Below are 20035 nucleotides of genomic sequence, written 5' to 3'. Positions count from 1 at the left end.
CTCTGTCAGGGGGAAGACAGTGTCCAGGGACAGCTGGGCCTTTTGTGTCCTAGCGGGAGTCCATGCCTCTGTCATTTCTGAGTGATGTCTGGGAGAGGGAAATATTTACTGTCAAGAAAGTAACTGATGCCAGCAGGTAAGGAGGCCAGGCGCTGCTGTCTTCCAAATATTTTATTTAAATAAATTCTTCTTTTGCATGTGTTTGAATTTTCTAGAAAAAAAGTTCTGACAAACACTATACCACTTGGACCATTTATACTCTTCTTGAGAAGGTGACTGCCCTTTCTCTACATTCCCCACTCCCCCCCCCCCCAAGAAATAAAAAAGCCACCAGAATACATTGAGCAGTGGGGAGGAGGCCTTCTCTGATGACGGTGGATGAGTTTGGCTGGAGTTGTTCAGATCTCGGCCTGGGGACTCCTCCCCAAGCCTGTGCTGGTTGGGGAGAAGGAGTAAAAGTGAAGAGGAATAAGGGGTGGACCCGGGGTGGGGGTGCCGGGAGAAGCAGGAATAAGAGGAGAAGGAAACATGGGAGAGGAAGATAAGGATGATGGGAGGAACAGGGAGTGACTCCAGTGACTTCACGGGGCTCCTTTCATGGACCCACTTACTCAACAGAAGTTTGGGGGCCTATGGCACCCTGGATGGTGTTGGGGGGACCCTGGTGAAGGCTATCAGGGAGGCGGCGGGGGTGGGGAAAACATAAGCCTCGTTCAGCATCTGGGTCTCCTAAGTCCTGGGCTATGGAAACAAGTGAGAAGAGAGCTTCTGGGTGTTTCGCGCCTGGAGGTAGTTCAAATCCATTTGATTAGGGGACAGTGGGGTGCTGCACCTGGAGACAGAGGCCTCGTCCCGGCAATGACAACTGACTGACTGCCGTCTTAATTCAAGCTAGCAGCCAGTTGCCATGGCAACCATGTTACTTGTGTGGTCCCGGATCCGAGCGATCCTTTCTCGTAGATCGCATCTGACACCCAGCCTCAGCCGTCAGCTCCGTGTCTCCCCAAGGTCATCCGTCTTAGGGGGGCAGGAAGGGCGTGGGGAGGCATGTACATTTGGTATGGGGTGATGAGCAATCGTCCTGTGATGGGAAGGGGACAGCCAGCTGCTCCATGACGGGCCGTCCGTGTACAAGGGGACAGCCAGCCAGAGAGTGCTTCTTTCTCTGCTAGAAGGGGCTTATGACTAGGGGGTCTGAGCAGCCAGGGCATTTGGGGCCACCTGGTGTGAGAAGGTGGATGCGACTGGTTTTAAAACACGGGAAGGCCTGAATTCTGCCTCACAAGGTCGCCGGTTAGAAGACGGATGCAGCAGTCACCGTGAGATGCCTGCCCCCACAGGCCCAGAGAATACCTGGAGGGCAGGTGAGTACCAGGCAGCGCAAGAGAGCAAACGGAGGACATTTTGCCATGAACACAATCCTGCAGAATTTAGCTTCTTGCTACTATAGATATCATAGTTTAGCTACATTGTTAATTAAATTGCAATTTTACTGCCTCCTAGAACAGCTTCTGTGGGAAAATATTTCAAGAGAGCTACCCAGCAGATTTGCAAGTGACCTTTCAGAGCACAACCCGCTTCCAATTTGGGAATTATCCATCTTTGTCATATAGTCACAATACAATCAAAATACCAACCATCTCCTCACGTATGTGGATTAACTCGGCCTCCCAACCTCAGCCTGGTGGGGAGACACTCGCCTCAACTCAGTCGTGGATCTCAAGGCGCACAGGCCAATCTGACTGTCGGTTCTGCGCATGCCTGTGAGGCACTCAATACCCAACTTCCATCCGTTGGAGCAATTAGTGGGCTCAGAACAGAAGGTCACTCGGGGGGATTGGCGAGGTATTACACGTTGACCCTCAACATCATCACGTATCCAACAGCATCCACAGACAGTTCTGAGTATCTACTGTGTGCAAGGCACTTGCCTGAGCTTCAAGATAAATATTAATAAACCTCTATATAGCTTCGCTCTACTTTCATTTAAACTCTGTAACTTCTGTATCCCGTCTGCAACATGCCACACATCCATTACAACCTTATGAAATTGTTTCCAGTGTGCCTTCCGCGAGACTGTACCAGATATTGCCTCAATTCCTTCCCTGCTGAGAAGCTTTGGTCACATAGAAAATCCCTAGGTCAGGTGTCTGTCAGATGTAGCATCTCCTTCCCGTCTGTAAAACATTGCACAGGCTCACAACTGCAGTTCACGGAAGTGAATGGAGTATCCTTGGTTTCCAGAACATTCTAGAAGTCACCACCAAGGGCTGTTAGTTTGTGCTTGGAGAAGGGCACCTTGCTGAGTGGTTCTGGGGGTAGCGTCTCAAAAAGAGGTCTTAGCATTCGATACTGATCCGTGGTGATGGGGACCTTGTCATGAGTTGCAAGATACAGCTTTCAATGGATTTTGATCCACCTCACTTGAAACTTTTTCTCCCATGTGAGAAACACAGGAACTTGGCGTGACTGTGTCGATGCACAACCTGATACAGTTGTATATTGCTGGAGTGCCCAAATATGAGGATTTCCAGTAAAAGGTTGTGTGGGGATAGGAATAGGAAAACACATATCTCTAACCTGAGTGGCGTATGGAGTAGACAGTGGACAGGTACCTTATCTGGGTATGTAATTGTGCACGTGTGCCCGAATCCGGCCAGGCCTTCCTATGAGAAATTTTTGGGAGAGAAGATGATGTACTTGTACAAAGTAGGTCGTCAATGACCATTTGATGAACAGAATATATTTGCCCAGGTACCTGTTGCCTGAATTCACACGCGTGTGTATATATGTGTGTGCGTGTGGGCACTATTGTGTGCATGGTGGGCATGTGTGTGCATTTGGGAGACGTGTCAAGATGTATGGACAAATGTTCCTTGTACTTTTGCGGATGGAGCTTGCGGGATGCAGGTGGAAAGGATGCCTGAGTCTGTGGTAAAGAGCATTGTTATCGGACACATAGCTGCCAAGACAGTGCCCAAGAACTGTCCATATTCTTTCTGGGGTGTCCTCCACGGGGACGCTCAGCCTGAGGTTCGTCCCTTGGTTAGTTCCTCTGTGGACACGAGTGCATCACTTTGGGCATCACTGCTCTCTAGCCCGTGTGTGTTTGGAAGGTGGCTTAGTCCCCGAGGAAGGACGCCTCTGCTCCCTGCCTAACTAGACAGGCAGTGATGGCCTCTTTTCCATCTGGAGAAGCTTGGGCTGAGCAGAGATCCAGAGGTCTTCCTCGGCCTTCCTCTTCTTTTTCTTCTTCCCTTTGTTTCGCTCCGGCTGTGGGCCACTCTTGCCTGGCCGGCTCCAGCAGCAGTGGCAACAGATGAAGATGAATGTCATGACCACTAGTAGTGGCAGCCCCAGCAGGATGCCCAGGCAGATGGTGTTAAAGAGGCCCTGTTGGTGTTTGGTCAAGATGGTGTCCCAAATGATGCTGAAGAAAGAGCTGATCTTCTCCATGGCGCCGGGCTAGGCTGGGGCCACGGGAAACTCGTAGCTCACTAGAAAGTCCTGGGCTCAAGCTGAGACAGCCTTGTCCACTTGCAATTTCTTCCCCTTCGAGCCCTGGGCTTGGGCATGCACTGTTACCAGCTGAAGAGAGCAAAACAGACAATTCAAGAGAAATGCAATGGTAATGGTCTACAATTTTTAACAACGACGTATTTTTGAGGCTTAGGAAAAGGGACGGAATTGAAGATTTCCAGAGTTCGCTGAAATTGTATTGAAACCCAGTAAACAAAATAAAAGCACACATTTAAGTAAGTACTCACTATTCTTGTACACGCTCTATTGGGGATAAGAATTGATAGTGTATCAGACCTGGCTCATCGCGGGTGCTCAGCATTTGGTGGATACGTGAATCAACATGTGGATTCAGCGTTCTGGGTAGGGGTTGGTGCCTCTGTAGGAGCGGTTCTCCATCTTTTCTCCCTGCAGCTCATCTGATGGGCGTTGAACCCATACTCCTCACAGGACAGCTGTGTCTCAGTTTCTGTGAACACACGTGCCATTTTCCACACATACTGAAGCTTAAGCACAGGACGGAATATCTGAGTCTTGCTGCCTGTCACAGGGGCCTGGACCTTCCCCAGGCTATGAGGTCAGCAGTCCTTGTCCTGCCTCAGCCCTGACTTCTTTACTGTCCCTTCACGCTCTCTTCCCAGCTCCGTCTCCTCCCTCTTCACATCCCACTCCTGTGCCCAAAGAGGACTCACCGAGCTTTGCGGTGGGGGACCATGTGCTGGTTCCCTCTGTTTCTCTCCTCGTCTCCCTCATCACTCTCATCTCTGCTTCCTGTCCCCCAGCTGAATATTCCCAAGACTCCTGCCCTGCCTGTGCCTGTTCTTGGCATTGGAAAAGGAGTCCCGCAGGCTGCTCAGCAATGGTGTTTAGAAACTGGGATGGGGGTCCATACTTCCACCCTCAGCTCAACTATAGCCGGGACTGTTCTGGTCGCTTATACAGAGTGGCCCTTCTTCCACCGGTACCCTCTCCACCTTTCCATGTGTATCTTAGGCCTCAGCTCTCAAGTGTAAGGTCTTACAGGCTCCTTCAGTTCTGGAATCTACAGGTTCCTATGTCTAAACAAGACTTGGAGGGTAACATGGTTCAAGGAAATTCAAGAGGCCTTCTGGTACAAGACATTGTCTGGGACCCAAAGATCAAAGACCCGTTGATTTTCAGCTGGAGAACTTAGAGATCATCGCAACCAATGCTCTCACTGAAAGGTTAAGACTCTGAGGCCCAGAGTGGGGAAGGGACATGCCTAAGGCCACACAGAGGTGCCACAAACACCCAGAGTTGGGGATAATGGGTCAGTTTCTCTTCCGAGGCTCCTGGGAAATCAGAAAAACCAGGATGATGTTACTTTATGTTTGTGTTTTACTTGATACTTTTCTAACCACTTTCACATGAGTTATGTTTTTAAAGAGAGAACGGGATGTTTATGGAGAAAACCGCTAGGGACCCAGGTTCACAATCATTATGAAGTCCAGGTTTCATTCTGTTGTATTTCACTGGGGCATAAATGTGTGGACCCTCCTGGGGAGTGTGTTATACTCAGGGGTTGTCCACATATGTCTAATTCCTTGGATAGCACTCTGTAAGTTCCGCACATACCTGTGTGTTCACTCAAACTCCACCCGAACTCAGTCCTAGCCTGCTGGCATTTGGGCTCATGCCCTGAGTGTGTAATCTACACACTTTATGCAGTTGTATAAATGGGTGCCTACTGGTGAAATGCTTGGTCCTTGAAAGTGAAGTAATGCTATATAATGGCCCTGATATGCCGGTCACCATCCTGGGCCCTCTACACCTATTGACCCATTTTGTTTCATTACAACCTTAGGAAGTAGGTACAGGTATTTTCCTCATCCTTACAGCTGGAGAGACAGAGCCAGAGGTCACACAGTGAGTGAGTGGCAGAGCTGACCTGACTGATTCTGGGGCGTTTGACTCCAGATCCCCAGGTTGCGAGCCCTTCATAGGTGTTGCTCTGAGCCTCCTATTCCTTTGTGTAGAATTAACCTGTTTTGGCAAGTAGCCCAGGATTTATAGAATCTTACAATACTTGGCTATTCCCCAGATTGATTTAAAAACGTTTATCCCAATCTGTTGTGGAAGAAGACTGCACAGTGATTTATTTCCCACTGTTAGATACTTCACAAATGCATGAAGATACATACAATAAAAATCCAGTCCTGCTCAAGGGGAGGTTTATAGAAAGCATATGACTGCCTGAATATAAACTCAACTCACAACAAAGAAAAACATTATGAGAAGTCACACCCCTTTGCCAGAGGCTCCTCAGAAGCCCTAGAACATCATGTGCCATGGATATGCTCACATGCCATCAAGCCCACAGGCTCTTTGTTGAGAAAAAGCACCCTTGGGTATCCTCCCCGCCCCCTGCCATCAAGGCCAATCCACTGACTTGCTCCTTCTCACACACTTGGGTCTCTGGATTTCCCTTCTTACTTTGCCATCACCTTTGCTTTTACTTCAGCCCTTGTTTGGCCCCACCTTTTTTTTTTTTTTTTTTTTTTTTTTTTTTTTTTGGCCTATCTGGAGGGATTTCCATGCTCTCCTGCAGGAAGACTTTGGAGGCTTTTCACTAATTTGATCCACACATATATTTTCCTGGGACCAAATGCTCCTCATACCGTATTTCTAGGACTCAAATTAGATACCACCACCACATTTGTTGACAAACTACTCTGTGTCAGATGTCATGCTGGTCCCTGCAGGGAACATAAATGCATTAGGAGCCCACTTTTGGGTTCATCTAGGGAAAGAGAGGAAGGGCTTTGAGCCCTTGGAGAATATTAGGGCAGTTTTCATGAAGGTAGAGCCACATGAGGAGGACCTTGAAAGATGAGCAGGACCTTGACAGGGAAACATGGGTAAAAGGATGTTCAAAGATTCTAGGCAGAGAAACTTCTAGAATATGGCAGGAGAACAGGCTGTCTTCTGGTGAGCCTGGGGTTCAGGGTGGGAGAGGGGAGGACTGTAGATTGTGGCCAAGGTAGAGAGGGCCTCCATAGGGTGTGTATTTATTTGTGCTCTTTATTTATTTTTATTAAAAAAATTTTTTTTAATTTACATCCAGATTAGTTAGCATATAGTGCAACAATGATTTCAGGAGTAGATTCCTTAGTGCCCCTTACCCATTTAGCCCATACCCCCCTCCCACAACCCCTTCAGTAACCCTCTGTTTGTTCTCCATATTTAAGAGTCTCTTATGTTTTGTCCCTCTCCCTGTTTTTATATCATTTTTGCTTCCCTTCCCTTATGTTCATCTGTTCTGTGTCTTAAAGTCCTCATAGGAGTTAAGTCATGTGATATTTGTCTTTCTCTGACTAATTTCTCTTAGCATAATACCTTCTAGTTCCGTCCACATAGTTGCAAATGGCAAAATTTCATTCTTTTTGATTGTTGAGGAATACTCTATTGTATATATACACCACATCTTCTTTATCCATTCATCCATCAATGGACATTTGGGCTCTTTCCATACTTTGGCTATTGTTGATAGTGCTGCTATAAACATTGGGGTGCACGTGTCCCTTCAAAACAGCACACCTGTATCCCTTGGGTAAATGCCTAGTAGTGCAATTGCTGGGTCGTAGGGTAGTTCTATTTTTAATTTTTTGAGGAAACTCCAAACTGTTTTCCAGGGTGGCTGCACCAGCTTGCATTCCCACCAGCAATGCAAAAGAGATCCTCTTCCTCTGCATCCTTGCCAACATCTGTTGTTTCCTGAGTTGTTAATTTTAACCATTCTGACAGGGGTGAGGTGGTATCTCATTGTGGTTTTGATTTGTATTTCCCTGATGATGAGTGATGTGGAGCATTTTTTCATGTGTCAGTTGGCCATCTGGATGTCTTCTTTGGAGAAGTGTCTATTCATGTCTTTTGCCCATTTCTTCACTGGATTATTTGTTTTTTTGGGTATTGAGTTTGATAAGTTCTTTATAGATTTTGGATACTAACCCTTTATCTGATATGTCGTTTGCAAATAGCTTCTCCCATTCTGTTGGTTGCCTTTTAGTTTTGCTGATTGTTTCCTTCACTGTGCAGGAACCTTTTGATGAGGTCCCAGTAGTTCATTTTTGCTTTTGTTTCCTTTGCCTCTGGAGACACGTTGAGTAAGAAGTTGCTGTGGCCAAGATCAAAGAGGTTTTGCCTGCTTTCTCCTCGAGGATTTTGATGGCTTCCTGTCTTACATTTAGGTCTTTCATCCACTTTGAGTTTATTTTTGTGTATGATGTAAGAAAGTGGTCAAGGTTAGTTTTTCTGCATGTGGCTGTCCAGTTTTCCCAGCAACACCTGCTGAAGAGATTGTCTTTATTCCATTGGATATTCTTTCCTACTTTGTGAAAGATTAGTTGGCCATACATCTGTGGGTCCATTTCTGGGTTCTCTATTCTGTTTCATTGATCTGAGTGTCTGTTTTGTGACAGTACCGTACTGTCTTGATGATTACTGCTTTGTAGTGTAGCTTGAAGTCTGGGATTGTGATGCCTCCTCCTTTGGTTTTCTTTTTCAAGATCACTTTGGCTATTCAAGGTCTTTTCTGGTTCCATACAAATTTTAGGATTATTTGTTCTAGCTCTGTGAAGAATGCTGGTGTTGTGTTGATAGGGATTACACTGAATATGTAGATTGCTTTGGGTAGTATTGACATTTTAACAATATTTCTTCTTCCTATCCAGGAGCATAGAATCTTTTTTTCCATTTTTTTTGTGTCTTCTTCAATTTCTTTCATTAGCTTTCTATAGTTTTCAGTGTATATATTTTTCACCTCTTTGGTTAGATTGATTCCTAGGTATTTTATGGTTTTTGGTGCAATTGTAAATTGGATCGATTCCTTGATTTCTCTTTCTGTTGCTTCATTGTTGGTGTATAGGAATGCAACTGATTTCTATGTGTTGATTTTATATCCTGCGACTTTGCTGAATTAATGAATCCGTTCTAGCAGTTTTTTGGTGGAATATTTTAGGTTTTTATATAGAGTATCATGTCATCTGTGAAGAGTGAACGTTTGACCTCCTCCTAGCTGATTTGGATGCCTTTTATTTCTTTGTGTTGTCTGATTGAAGAGGCTAAGACTTCCAATATTATATTGAATAACAGTGGTGAGAGTGGACTTCCCTGTCTTGTTCCTGACCTTAGGGGGAAAGCTCTGTTTTTCTCCATTGAGGATGATATTAGCATTGAGTCTTTCCTATATGGCTTTTATGATCTTGAGGTATGATCTTTCTATCCCTACTTTCTTGAAGGTTTTTATCAAGAAAGGATGCTGTATTTTGTCAAATGCTTTCTCTGCATCTATCAAGAGATCATATGGTTCTTGTCCTTTCTTCTATTGATGTGACGAATCACATTGATTATTTTGCAGATATTGAACCAGCCCTGCATCCCAGGTATAAATCCCACTTGATCGTGGTGAATAATTTTTTTAATGTATTGTTGGATCCAGTTCACTAATATCTTGTTGAGGATTTTTGCATCCGTGTTCATCAGGGAAATTGATCTGTAGTTCTCCTTTTTAGTAGGGTCTCTGTCTGGTTTTGGAATCAAGGTAATAGTGGCTTCATAGAAAGAGTTTGGAAGTTTTCCTTCCACTTCTATTTTTTGGAACAGCTTCAAGAGAATAGGTGTTAACTCTTCCTTAAATGTTTGGAAGAATTCCCCTGGAAAGCCATCTGGCCCTGGACTCTTGTTTTTTGGGAGATTTTTGATTACTAATTCAATTTCTTTACTGGTTATGGGTATGTTCAAATTTTCTATTTTTTCCTGTTTCAGTTTTGGTAGTATATATGTTTCTAGGAATTTGTCCATTTCTTCCAGATTGCCCATTTTATTGGCATACAATTGCTCATAATATTCTCTTATTATTGTTTTTATTTCTGCTGTGTTGGTTGTGATCTCTCCTCTTTCATTCTTGATTTTATTTATTTGTGTCCTTTCCTTTTTCTTTTTGATCAAACTGGCTAGTGGTTTATCAATTTTGTTAATTCTTTCAAAGAACCAGCTTCTGGTTTCATTGATCTGTTCTACTGGTGTTTGTTTGTTTGTTTGTTTGTTTGTTTGTTTTGGTTTTGATAGCATTAATTTCTGCTCTAATCTTTGTTATTTCCTGTCTTCTGCTGGTTTTTGGTTTTATTTGCTGTTCTTTTTCCAGCTCTTTAAGGCATAAGGTTGGGTTGTATATCTGAGATCTTTCTTCCTTCTTTAGGAAGGCCTGGATTGCTATATACCTTCCTCTTATGACTGCCTTTGCTGCATCCCAGAGGTTTTGGGTTGTGGTGTTATCATTTTCATTGGCTCCATGAACTTTTAAATTTCCTCTTTAACTCCTTGGTTAGCCTATTCATTCTTTAGTGGGATGTTCTTTAGTCTCTATTTGTTACCTTTCCAAATTTTTTCTTGTGGTTGATTTTGAGTTTCATAGCGTTGTGGTCTGAAAATATACACGGTATGATCTCAATCTTTTTGTACTTTCTGAAGGCTGATTTGTGTCCCGGTATGTGATCTATTCTGGAGAATGTTCCATGTGCACTGGAGAAGAATGTATATTCCGCTGCTTTAGGATGAAATGTTCTGAATATATCTGTTAAGTCCATCTGGTCCAGTGTGTCATTCAAAGCCATTCTTTCCTTGTTGATCTTTTGATTAGATGATCTGTCCAGCTGCTGTGAGTGGGGTGTTGAAGTCCCCTACTATTATGGTATTACTGTCAATGAGTTTCTTTATGTTTGTGATTAATTGATTTGTATATTTGGGTGCTTTCACATTTGGCACATAAATGTTTACCATTGTTATGTATTCTTGGTGGACAGACCCCTTAATTATGATACAGTGCCCTTCTTCATTTCTTGATACAGTCTTTAAAGTCTAGATGGTCTGATATAAGTATGGCTACTCTGGCTTTCTTTTGTAGACCATTAGCATGATAGATGGTTCTCTATCCCCTTACTTTCAATCTGAAGGTGTCTTTAGGTCTAAAGTGGGTCTCTTGTAAACAGCATATAGGGGCGCCTGGGTGGCGCAGTCGGTTAAGTGTCCGACTTCAGCCAGGTCACGATCTCGCGGTCCGTGAGTTCGAGCCCCGCGTCGGGCTCTGGGCTGATGGCTCAGAGCCTGGAGCCTGTTTCCGATTCTGTGTCTCCCTCTCTCTCTGCCCCTCCCCCATTCATGCTCTGTCTCTCTCTGTCCCAAAAATAAATAAACGTTGAAAAAAACAATTAAAAAAAAAAAACAGCATATAGATGGATCTTATTTTCTTATCCTTTCTGTTACCCTATGCCTTTTGATTGGAGCATTTAGTCCATTGACGTTTAGAGTGAGTACTGAAAGATATGAATTTATTGCCATTATGTTGTTTGTAGAGTTGGAATTTTGGGTGGTGTTCTCTGGTCCTTTCTAATCTTTGTTGCTTTTGTTGTTATAATTATTTATTTATTTATTTATTTAATCTTTTCTCCCCTCAGAGAGTCCCCTTAAAGTTTGTTGTAGGGCTGGTTTAGTGGTCACAGACTCCTTTAATTTTTGTTTGGCTGGGAAACTTTTAATCTCTCCTTCTATTTTGAATGACAGCCTTACTGGATAAAGAATTCTTGGCTGCATATTTTTCTGATTCAGCACATTGAATAAATATATCCTGCCACTCCTTTCTGGCCTGCCAAGTTTCTGTGGACAGGTCTGTTGCAAACCTGGTCTGTCTTCTCTTGTAGGTTAAGGGCTTTTTTCCCCTTGCTGCTTTCATCATTCTCTCCTTACTTGAGTATTTTTGAATTTGACTATGAGATGCCTTGTTGATGGTCAGTTTTTGTTGAATCTAATGGGAGTCCTCTGTGCTTCTTGGGTTTTGATGTCTTTGTCTTTCCCCAGGTTAGGAAAGTTTTCTGTTATGATTTGCTCACATAACCGTTCTACCCCTATTTCTCTCTCTTCATCTTCTGGGACCCCTATGATTCTGATGTTGTTCCTTTTTAGTGAGTCACTGATTTCTCTAATTCTTTAATTTTTTTTTTAAACGTTTATTTATTTTTGAGACAGAGAGAGACAGAGCATGAACGGGGGAGGGTCACAGAGAGAGGGAGACACAGAATCTGAAACAGGCTCCAGGCTCTGAGCGGTCAGCACAGAGCCCGACGCGGGGCTCGAACTCACGGACCGTGAGATCATGACCTGAGCCAAAGTCAGACGCTTAACCGACTGAGCCACCCACGTGCCCCTCATTTCTCTAATTTTTAAATCGTGCTCTTTTGCCTTAATCTCCCCTTTTTTTCTGTTTCATTATTCTCCATAAGTTTGTCTTCTATATTGCTGATTCTCTTCTGCATCATCCATCCATGCCACCGTGGCATCTATTCGAGATTGCAGCTCAGTTATAGCCTTTTTTGTTTCATCCTGACTAGTTTTTACTTCTTTTATCTCCACAGAAAGGGATTCTAATCTATTTTCGACTCCAGCTAGTATTCTTATTATCGTGATTCTAAATTCTGGTTCAGACATCTTGCTTGTATCTGTGTTGGTTAAGTCCCTGGCTGTCATTTCTTCCTGCTCTTTCTTTTGTGGTGAATTCCTTCACTTCGTCATTTTGAAGGGAGAAAAGGAATTAATGAGGTAAAAAAATTAAAATAAAAAAATATTAAAACTAAAAAGGAAAAAAAAACTCAAACGCAAAAATAAAATCGAATAAATGATGCTAGATCCTAGGTGTGTTTTGGTCTCGGTGTTGAAAGTGGCTTGATGGATTAGAAAAAAAAGGGGAAAGAAAAGAAAAAAAAAGGAAATCATTAGAAAATTTGAAAAAATGAATACACTGAAGTAAACTAAAATGAAATGATAGAAGTAAAATAGAAATGAAAAATTTACACAAAAGTAAACAATAAGTAGAAAAAATTAAAGAAAAATATTTTTAATAAAAATTGAAAATAAAAATGAATTTTTTCTTTTTCTGTATTAAAGAAAAAGAAGAAGAGAAAAAAGAAAAAAGAAAAAGAAAGAAAACTGAATAGATGGACCCGCGAACAGACTGAAATAAGACTCAAATTACTTTGTTTTCCCCTAAAAGTCGAACTATGAAGCGCCCTATAGTCCATAAAATAAGTAGGTGGAGAGCCGTGTTCCTGAAGAGCGAGGTTGGCCCGGATGGGCGGGCCTTAGGGTAACGGCTCCGTTCTCCACTAGATGGCGCTGCTTAGCTTCCTGGGGTGGGTTGTTGCGGCGCTTGTAGGTGCATATGCGCATGCGCGGGAATGGTGAAAATGGAGTCACCCAGCTACCCGGTCTCCTGTCGGAATCCTGCTCTCCCCGGTTGGCAATCACGCACCCGTCCTTTGTCTTCGGCTTCTGTCTACTCCCCGCTTTTACACTGTCCGTGACGAAACGGCACCTCCCTCCTGGGTTTTGTTTCAGATGCGGCCGTTTTTCCCAACCCGTTATTTCTGAGGGACTGTGGCTTTGATCCTTTCTGCCCGTCTGCGGGAGGGTCTCACTGAGCCACGTCTGGGTGCTGGCCGCACCCGGGAACGTTCGCGGGACCGTGCTGCTGCCGACGCCCAGAGACTGAGGCCGGGTGCCAGCCCACCCCAGAGAAAGTTCGCGAGATAGTGTAGCAGCAGCGTTTCGGGGATTATGGAAAATCACAACACGCGTCTGGCACCAGGCTTCACCCTTAATGACATTGTTCCAGCACCAGCGAATGTGGTTGTTCTCCCAGGTCCACTGGCGCCTTGCCTTTGGGGACCCACACAGCCTCTACCAGGTGTCCTCCCAGCAGGGGAACTGCCTCTCCCCGTGTGGCCCGAAGACCCCCGGACTCCACTCTGCTCCTGGAGATTCGCCCTTCTCGCCCGAGCACCGCCAGGTATGGAGCTGTGGCATTTCAGCCTCTGCGCTCCCTCTGTTTACAGTCTTGATGGAATTTAAACCCTCTCCTCTCTCCTTTCTCCTTTTTGCCTTTTTAATTCAGTCCCTGTGGCTGTTTCCACTTTTCCACTTTCTCTCCAGCTGCTTTTGGGGGGGGTGCTTTGCCTGTATCCCCCCGCCCCCGTCCTCTCTCCGCAAACAACAGTGGCCCCCTGCCCTCCGCAGGTTCTCTCTCCCCCAGTTCACCTTTCCGCACCACATACCTGCTGAGTTCTGTGGTTCAGGTTGTGCAGATTGTTGTGTTAATCCTCAGATCCGTTTTCTAGGTGTGCAGGACGGTTTAGTGTTGGTCTGGCTGTATTTCATGGACGTGAGACACACAAAAAACTTCCATGCTGTTCTGCCATCTTGGCTCCTCCTCCTTTTTAAAAAAGTATTTAAATGTTTATTTCTGAGAGAGAGAAAGAGCACAAGCGGGGGAGGAGCAGAGACAGAAAGAGGGAGATACAAAATCCAGAGCAGGCTCCAGACTCTGTGCTGTCAGCACAGAGCCTGATGTGGGGCTCAAACTCATGAACCATGAGATCATGACCTGAGAGGTCAGAAGCTTAACCGACTGAGCCACCCAGGCACCCTTGGTGTCTTTATAATAGTAGGATGCCCTTCAAGAAAAGATAAGGGCCTGAGAAGCGCTGGAAAATGTTTTAAGAGAGCTCTTCATCCATTTAACAGACATTTATTGAGCACCTAATACATGCCCCACCCTGTGTTAGGTATTAGGATTCAGTGAGGAAAGCTAAAGACATGGTTTCTGGTAACATGGGGCCTTGTATATTCCAAGGAAGTTGTTATTATTGAGGGATCATGTCATAAAGGACAAATAAGCAAATTCAACTTAGGTTGCTTAGTTGGCTGAAATAGAAGCATGCATTTGAATTATGTTTATCTCAATGTCTCAGGCCCTCCTACCCCTCCCAACCTTTGTCTCAAGCTCGTCCATCCTATGACACCTAAAATAGCCTTTGAATAAATAGATTTCTTTTCCAGTGAAAGCTAATTCGATAATTCACTTTTGGATTCCTGAAGGTACTTATTTGAGTCTACTCTCCATATAGCCAAAAAGAGTATTCATTAACATTTGGGAGCCAGTCTGGGGAAAATTCAATTAAAAAGGTATTCTTTATATTTTTTAATCTAAGAATTCTCTGCTAGGCCCCCCAGGTTACTTGCTGAGCTCTGCTAATCTATACTGTTTCATTAGTATTTATGAGCCTCTCATTGTTAGCATTTCCAGGAAACAATCAAATATCTCCTTGGTGGTATGAATTAAAAGTTTGAGCTTCCACAGAATGTTTTGTAAAAGGAGCCAGACTTCAGGCCTTAGAAATGCTCTCTGGGAGGCACCATTATTTTGTTGGATCTCAAGTATTGCTGACACTGTTTGAAAGATAATTCATCTATTCTTATAAAACCAACAACAGGCATTAACCAAACATGATTGTTTGATGATTGTTGTAATGAAGGTTGGTGAGAGGAAAAAGAAGGGGGGAAAGTTACTTTCAGTTTCCTTAAAACCAAAAATTATTCATCTTTATATCCTCCATAGTATCTCACTGGAGAGAGAGTCATTCATTCATTCATTCTCCCAAGAAGCTTCGATCTGTCCATGTTGATGGCTAACAATGATCCCAGAGCCAGGAGACCTGGGTTTGAACCCTGGGTCAATGTGTGTAACCTTGGTGAGGTACCGAACCTTAGCTACAAAATGAAGCTAATAAGCTTCCCTCATAATGATGTGGTGAGGATTAAAAGAGCTCAATATATTTAATGCATTTTGTAAACTGTAAAATACTATAGAACATAATCTATGAAATAGTGAGTTATCTCCAGATAGCAATGGATTAATTCTAGCCTTGAGCTTTCCTTTTCCCTCCCTTACCTCCATACCCAATCCTCATCACCAAAGAACCATAGGCCCCCACCCCATCCAGATGAAGAGAACTTCACAGGTAACCTTGCTGCTTATGGCGGTCAGCAGGTCTGCGGTCTAGACTCTGGCATCCATCAAGAGGGATGGAGAAGGGTTCTTTGAGGGAATCTGTTGGTGTCTAGAGGATTATTGATCTCATAAAGTAAGGCCTGGGGAAAATACCTAGCCCTCGGTGGGCCCAACCCCCTCCCTGTCTTTGGAATCCCTGGAAGTGTACAGGGATGGGTCTTTCCACAGAGAGATCTGATCCATCCCTGAGAGCCAAGAGCCTGGTTTTCCTTCTGGAGCTCCCCAGCAGGGGGCAGAGCATGCTACTTTGCATTTAGTCTCTCTTTGTTCCTGATTGTTAGATGACATAATACATGTAAAGCTGTAGAATAGTGTCTATGGGGTAGTAGATGCTTTCTAGAAATGTTAATGATAAAGATCATGATAGTACCCAGTTAAAATCCCTAAGAGCAACTCTACAGTGATCTCCAAATGGTCCAATTTTTTTGCCTCCTTTAAGGGGTAGGGTGAGGTGGGAGGTTCAGGTTTCTCTCAGAACCTTAAAAGATTCCTCTGCTCAGCTGCTGACTCCAGGGTGTGCATGGAGGGGGGGGGGGGTGCATCTTATAATTGAAAGTTGGCAGCAAAGACCTCTCCTTGGCCTTTCCTCAAATGCTTCCATTGACTTTTCTACCTCATGCTGTGGATATCACTGTGTTGCTTTAACTCTTCACCCAAGGATGGACTTCTAGCCAGGCTGGCTGCTTAAGAGTCACCTAGGGCATTAGTTAAGTGCAGATTCCTGAGCCCTGCTCCTGGAGACACTGACGCAGTAGATCTAGGGTGAGCCCTGGAATTTATGCTTGTGACAAATAGCCCGACGGTTTCTGGACAATTGTCAGGTTTAAAATCTGTTGTATAAGCAAGTTGTTGCATTAGCATAGGAGCCTTGTGTTGAATGAAGGAATGGGTCACGGGTGAGAGGAGGTGGAAGCAAGGTTTATGTTTGTGCACAGCAGCACGGTGGCCTGCTGTGGGGGGGGGGGCCTCTTTAGGCATTACCTCTTGCTCTCGTGTATTCAGAGCATCTGGGCCAAGACTGCTTTCCCAGAGGTCACAATTCAATGCGGTAAACATTCATTGAACACCCACTATGTCACCAGCCCTGAGCGCTTTCCAGTTGAGCAAAGAGGAGAGGGAAAAATAGAAGTATAATGTGATGAGTCCTGTGGTCAAGTTCTGTGTAAAGGGACATGAAGACAGCCCGGGGGAAGGAGTAAACAATTTGGTCTAGAGAGGGTTACAGGAAAGAAATGAAAAGGAAATTATAACCAGGGCAGGTGTCTGCTCAGTGATTCCTTCAACGACTATGTATGGAGCACCTGTTTCATGCTGAGAACTGTGTTGGGTCCTGGGTGACCGGGAACAAGCGGACTGGGTCCCTGTTCGGGTGCTCAAAGTCTAGTGTGGGAAGCAAACACTCATCAGAAAACCCCACATACAGGTGTGAAAATAGCATATGGGAAGTGTGACAGAGGAGAAGCCCATGATGCTTTCAAGGAGGTGGGGCAGGCTCTGGGTGGGGAGGATTCAACCACGATCTGAGCAAAAACATGGTCAGTTACAAGAGCAACACATGGTCAGGGTGTCTATAAAGTCTTGAAACAGAGTAAACTCATTTAAAGCATCTTCAAGTAATATGCTTGATAGGTTTTTCTTCAACCCTCAGCTACCTTTGCAGGTGAAGTGTCTCTAAATTGGAAGCCATGAGTTCAGTTGCTAATGAGTTATAAAGTGTCCCCCCAAAGTCTAGAAGTATGTGTATTTCTAGGGAAATATGTGTTTTGTGCCTTTTCTCAGTCAAACAGTTGGAGCCACTGCTTCTTCTGAAAAGGACGCGAAATGACAGTGTGGCTGAAGTGAGCAGCAGCGAGTGGGGGTGACAGTGGGGTGACGTGAGGCCCACGAGGCAGGCGGCCCCCACACCCACAGGGCTTGTAAGCCGTGTTAGTGGCTGGTGTATGCTGCAAGAGCCATGGGGGGGCAAGCAGACGAGGGGACATAATCCATATGTGTTCTGCAAAGAAGAGTATTGCTGAGGTGAGAGCGGACAGGCTGGCAGGGACAAGAGTGGGAGGCAAGATTACGGTTGTTCAGGGAAAATGGCAGCAGGGATGAGGGCAAGGGTGGTGGCGGGGGGGGGGGCAACAGGTGGCCTGACTGGGGCATTCTCCTATGGACGGTGGGAGAACTCTTGGGCAGAGGGGCATGAGGAGGTGTCCCAGGCCGTGCTCTGCTTTTCCACGCCCACCCCTAGTCCCTGGTCAGGTCTCCGAGTCTGCCGCATTTTATTTTTTTCAATATGGGAACCTCATCGGTCTCTGCCTGACTCCCTGCCATTTCTCCTGGAGGTTTAGAACATCTTATTAAGTCCCAGCCTCTCCAACCCTGCCTGCCCAAACCTTGCCCCTGCAGTTCTTGCAAAAGCAAGGGCTATGGTTACAATAATGTCACACACTTCAGAAACCAAGGTGTGCTGGCAGCGAGGGCACTGAGTAGAACCTCAGTCAGTAGTTATTAACTCTGCTGCTCTGGATACAGATTTTCTTGACGGTTCTCCCCGTGCTCACCTGGCATGCTCAGATGCCTTCTAATAGATTTAAGTACTGTTTTGTACAAAAATGGTCAGATCACAGCAATAATCTGCTAGTGGAGAATTGCGCTTATAACTTAAACGTGGTTCCAGGCATGATGAAACAGATATCTGTATTTTCCCCAGTGTAATTAATGGCTTCAAGTACCTAGTTCTGATGCAAAGTTGGAGCCTCTTTTCTTCCCCCAACGTATACATTTATGGTATGTAACTAGATATTAAGTATTAGAAGAAAATAGATAGTATTTTTCCTCAGAATCAATGTCATAATTATGGGTGCAATTTTGAACAAGGGCACACATAGGTCATCAATATAAAAATGATTAAGGCACTATGATTATTAGAAATGATAAAATGATGCTTTATCATATAGACATTCTGAACTGAAAGAATCCAGATATGGGTCATTTGGTTGGGTATCCTCACTTTATTGGTAAGGCATGTGGGACCAAAAGGGGCTGTGATTTGCTGGAGGTCACACAGCTGACAACTGGTGGAATCAGGGCCCGATCACTGTCTTCTGACTCCCAGCATCACCTCCTGCCAAGGTCTCCCTTACAAAAGTCTTCACGAATAAGCATTAAGGCAGCTCTTGGCAACATGCCCACCCTATCCTCGTCCTGGGCTGAGGCGAGACTACCCTTCTTAGCCCCCTTAAACAGTCGTGGGACCAGGTGAGCGAGTTGTGGCCGAGGGAACATGGACCTGGCTCCTGAAACCTGTCCCAACATCCTCCACGTTCACTCTGCTTGTTCACTGGCTGGCTAGATGCAAAGGACCCAGCAGAGGACTCCAAGGCTGCTGGGATGGTACAGGAGAAGGTGTTTCAGAACGACCACAAGCAGAACACCCCTACTGACCACACTGAACAGTAGAGTAAGTGAGAAATAAACTTTGTTGGGTAAAGCCATTGATTCTGAAGATTATATTGGCTAAACCTGTTAGCCTATCCTGACTAATACGAGTGAAAAAAAGGTAGCGTTGGGGTAATGATTATAACAAATATGCAGTGAGGTCAACAACTCTCCTGGAGAGTTTGCAGCTTTGACCAGAAAGGAGTTTAGCCAAGCACTTCAGAGTGCTAGTTCTGGGACCAGATACCCTGTGTTCAGATCCTGGCTCTGCTACCCACTGACTGTGCCACACTGGGAAGGTTACTTTCTGGGCCTCAGTGTTCTCATCTGTCAAATGGAGTTCACAATAGTAGGTTGTTGTGAAATCTAAGTGAATCAGTAGAGGTAGATAGAGCCTCTCAGAACTGAGCCTGGTGATAAATGTGAGTCCTTATTTTTCGACCCCAAACCAAAGGCTGGCCAAAAGAAACATCTCTCAGCTACTCAGCTAGTAATGATTTTGTCTGCCTTTTTAGAATTGGGAACGATTCTGAAGTTATGACTTTGACTATATAGGTCTCCTTTAAGAGGCATTTCTCTCCCCCTCTTTTCTCTAGTTTTCCTGTAGTAAAGACATTTTTTTTAATGTTTATTTATTTTTGAGAAAGAGAGACAGAGCACAAGTGGGGGAGGGGTAGAGAGAGAGGGAGACACAGAATCTGAAGCAGGCTCCAGGCTCCAGCCCCAAAGTGGGGCTCAAACTCATGAACCACGAGATCATAACCTAAGCCAAAGTTGGACACTTAACTGACTGAGCCACCCAGGCGCCCTAAGATATTCTTTCTAACTTATTCCACTCATCCTTCTTTTTCAAAGCAACCATTTCAGAATTAAAATATGCACAGGCATCACTCAGAAGCAGCATCATAAGGACGTGGATACAGTCTATTCACTCTCTCTCCGTGGATCCCACCTCAAGGGGCAGAATGGGATGCGAGTCTCTTCCTCACCCCCACACCAAATCGTCCTTCATCTCTTCCCTCTTTCTTTCCTTCTGCCAGTGTATTTAATGAGCTCCTAGCATATTCTAGTCCTAGGCACCATGTTCCTAGGCACTGTGGATACAGTCATGAATAACTCAGATGTGGTCAAGCTATTTACTTTCCATGAGGAGAAGGGCAAAGTATGTTGTTA

The 20035-nt window shown here is 44.7% G+C and overlaps 1 protein-coding gene across 3 annotated transcripts in view; it reads right to left on the bottom strand.

Annotated features, from left to right (window-relative positions):
- Positions 1-153: 153 nt before the first annotated feature.
- KIAA0040 (KIAA0040 ortholog) overlaps positions 154-20035 on the bottom strand; it is a 43538-nt gene continuing 23656 nt past the window's right edge. Inside the window, exons 1-2 of one of the 3 annotated variants that reach the window (XM_040446719.1) lie at positions 13641-13690; positions 154-3588 (exon numbers count right to left, since the gene is read on the bottom strand). In XM_040446719.1, the coding sequence (XP_040302653.1) occupies positions 3160-3456 (297 nt within the window). In that variant the 5' untranslated portion in view covers positions 3457-3588; positions 13641-13690 and the 3' untranslated portion in view covers positions 154-3159. Of the gene's footprint in view, positions 3589-13640; positions 13691-13747; positions 13799-20035 lie in introns of those variants that run through there. The other 2 variants (XM_040446720.1, XR_005781856.1) reach the window with 2 other exon arrangements.

This window comes from Herpailurus yagouaroundi, unplaced genomic scaffold, assembly GCF_014898765.1.
Source record: "Herpailurus yagouaroundi ecotype Mexico unplaced genomic scaffold, PumYag 195, whole genome shotgun sequence".
Lineage (NCBI taxonomy): Eukaryota > Metazoa > Chordata > Mammalia > Carnivora > Felidae > Herpailurus > Herpailurus yagouaroundi.
Note: the sequence above shows the minus strand (reverse complement) of the source record. Positions and strands in the feature narration are given on the sequence as shown.